Here is a 2,687-nt window from a genome sequence, read left to right on the forward strand (position 1 = left end):
TCAGAAGAGGGTCTCGGAATCACTAGGATCGGATGTACCAAATTTTGTGAAGGATGTACCAAGGGTCCAAAAATGCGTTCTGAAGTGGGGATCGACCCCCAATCACTTTGTTATGGGTTTCTTAAAGAAATTACAGACCATCCATGTTGAAATGGGGGTCTCGGAATCTGTCGGATCGGATGTACCAAATTTAATGAAGGATGTACCAAATTTTGTGAATGATGTAGCAAGGGTCCAAAAATGCTTTCTGAAGTGGGGATCGGCCCTAAATCACTTTGTTATGGGTTTTTAAATTAAATAGTGGCTCATCCATGGTCAGAAGAGGGTCCCGGAATCACTAGGATCGGATGTACCAAATTTTGTGAAGGATGTACCAAGGGTCCGAAAATGCGTTCCGAAGTGGGGATCGACCCCCAATCACTTTGTTATGGGTTTCTAAATGAAATTATGGACCATCCATGTGGAAATGGGGGTCTCGGAATCTGTCGGATCGGATGTACCAAATTTAATGAAGGATGTACCAAATTTTGTGAAGGATGTACCAAATTTTGTGAATGATGTACTAAGAGTCCAAAAATGCTTTTCGAAGTGGGGATCGGCCCCAAATCACTTTGTTATGGGGTTTTAAATGAAATAGTGGCTCATCCACGGTCAGAAGAGGGTCCCGGAATCACTAGGATCGGATGTACCAAATTTTGTGCATATTGTGTGGCCTAGGGTGAAGGGGATCCTCGTTTGAAAAGAACACACCATCTTCTACGTTGGGTCTTTCTGACACCCCTTCATTTGTACATCCAACGTCATCTTCAAAAGATCTTCTTTGACCACCAGAATGAACAGGTGAATGTTGTGGATTATTTGTATAAAATGGTGCACCACTTTCATTAACATGTTCATGAAAATTTGACGGTTGGCCTTCATCTGTGCGATAGTGTGAAGAGGTGAAACGAGTCCTCAACACTTTCACGTCACGGTTGTATGATGCAATAAGACTATTAAGATGACTTTGTGCATCGGTGATTTGACGTTGTGTTGCCTCCATGCGAGCACAAATAACCTAAGTCAAACATAATGAAGGAACATTAAATGACATATATTTAAACTAAGCCTTAATATAAGTTACTATTCATAGTCATTAGGTATGAAGGATTACATCAAAGTCTTCATTCTCATCTGGGTCAACTGGGTCATCAACTGCAGGAGCCTTATTTTTTTCTGTTTCATCTTGCTCCGCCGATGTGCTAACCAACTATCATTGCAAAACATGTAAATTGTCATCCCAATAATCTAATTACAATGGTAATCAACTATCTTAATATAACTAAAAGCTAATTATACCTCAACTTTGCCAAATCCTCCAAGCATTTCTAACTCCAACTTGATGCATTGCTTGACCAAAAAATCATTCCATGCAGCAATGCGAGGAGTGGTAAGTTCCACATACATGGCTGGAAAATTAGATATTGAAAAGTAGAATATCTGATGCATTATATAAGACATAATTAGTGGTAACATCATGGCCAACATAGTGTATAACCATTATTGAATATCTAATACATGGACATATACTTATAAATAAGACAAAAAGTTACCTGTAGAAACATCAAACACCCTTTAATCCAAACACTTTCTTTCCTCCTATGTTCATGTATAGCTTGAATAAAAAATTCTAAGACATATTCTCCCCAATTTATGTTCCCAAGTAACTGCTCTCGGGGTGTATACCATAACGAGTGACTACCTTCCAAACGAGAAGTGGGTGCCAATAAGGTTGCACAAGCGAAAATCAAGAAGACCCGTTTAAATTCCTCCATATCATCGATGCCAACCATCATTGACTCTATATCTTGCAAACTCGGCATTTGACTAGCTTTAACACTTCCCTTCTCAACAATTAACTTTCTTCCACTATGTGGAATGCCCATCGTCATCCCAACATCATGACATGTCAAAGAAACCTTCTTACCCACAAATAACTCGAGTTGGGAATAAGCAAGGTTTGTGTTTTTTATCAACCAAAAACATAAATCTAAATTAACCTCCTTACAACCTAATTGCAATAGCCCACCAAAACCAAGTTCTCATATTACATCCTTCTTCACTTCTGAGAGCAAATGGATTCCAGAGAGGAATCTACGGCCAGAACAACAACACCGTATGTTCATATTATCATTGCATTAAACAACCATAATTCATTAATAAATTAATAAAATGTTAAAGACATGTGAACGTGAATATAGTGTTCCTATATACATTCATCATAATTATTACACAAATATAACATATATTAACAAAGAAATGGGAAACATTTTGTTACATCATGTAAATGATAATCATTGAGATCGGTTTCCTCTAGCCTTTCAATAATATGGTTATCAATAAGGGTGAAATTTTTATATATAGGGTCACCCACTATGATACCCACTGCAAAAAAAAAACAGACAATGTGCATTTTAGTGGGTCAGCCAATAAAAACAAATGGTACGCCTTAAAGTTACATACTCATCTAACCAAATCAATATAGTTTAGGGAAAAGTGGGATTTGATTCACTAATAAGAAAATATATGGTAAAAAGAATCCCAAATATTTTAAATTAGTATTATCTTCATCTATTTAAAAATAATTTGAAATACATGCAATGAGTTATCCAATTATTCCAAAAAATGTCATTTTATTTTTTATGTTA

General features: G+C 36.5%; 1 protein-coding gene across 1 annotated transcript; it reads right to left on the reverse strand.

The window, feature by feature from the left end:
- LOC104881336 (uncharacterized) lies at positions 1-1,962 on the reverse strand. The gene is made up of 5 exons (XM_010661233.3): positions 1,593-1,962; positions 1,339-1,479; positions 1,154-1,249; positions 690-1,057; positions 1-22 (listed from the first exon to the last, which is right to left on the reverse strand). Exons 1-5 carry the CDS (start codon positions 1,929-1,931, stop codon positions 1-3), a joined length of 966 nt encoding a protein of 321 aa, XP_010659535.2. The 5' UTR covers positions 1,932-1,962.
- Between the last annotated feature and the right edge of the window lie 725 nt (positions 1,963-2,687).

Source organism: Vitis vinifera, chromosome 13 (genome assembly GCF_030704535.1).
Source record: "Vitis vinifera cultivar Pinot Noir 40024 chromosome 13, ASM3070453v1".
Lineage (NCBI taxonomy): Eukaryota > Viridiplantae > Streptophyta > Magnoliopsida > Vitales > Vitaceae > Vitis > Vitis vinifera.

Bases quoted from the DNA above. Each gene is read 5' to 3' on its own strand.
- LOC104881336 (XM_010661233.3), bottom strand. From the start codon at position 1,931: ATGACGATGGGCATTCCACATAGTGGAAGAAAGTTAATTGTTGAGAAG. The intron at 1,480-1,592 runs GTAACTTTTTGT...ATAATGCATCAG, and splicing joins GGTGTTTGATGTTTCTACAG to ATATTCTACTTTTCAATATC. The intron at 1,250-1,338 runs GTATAATTAGCT...TTGCAATGATAG, and splicing joins GAGGATTTGGCAAAGTTGAG to TTGGTTAGCACATCGGCGGA.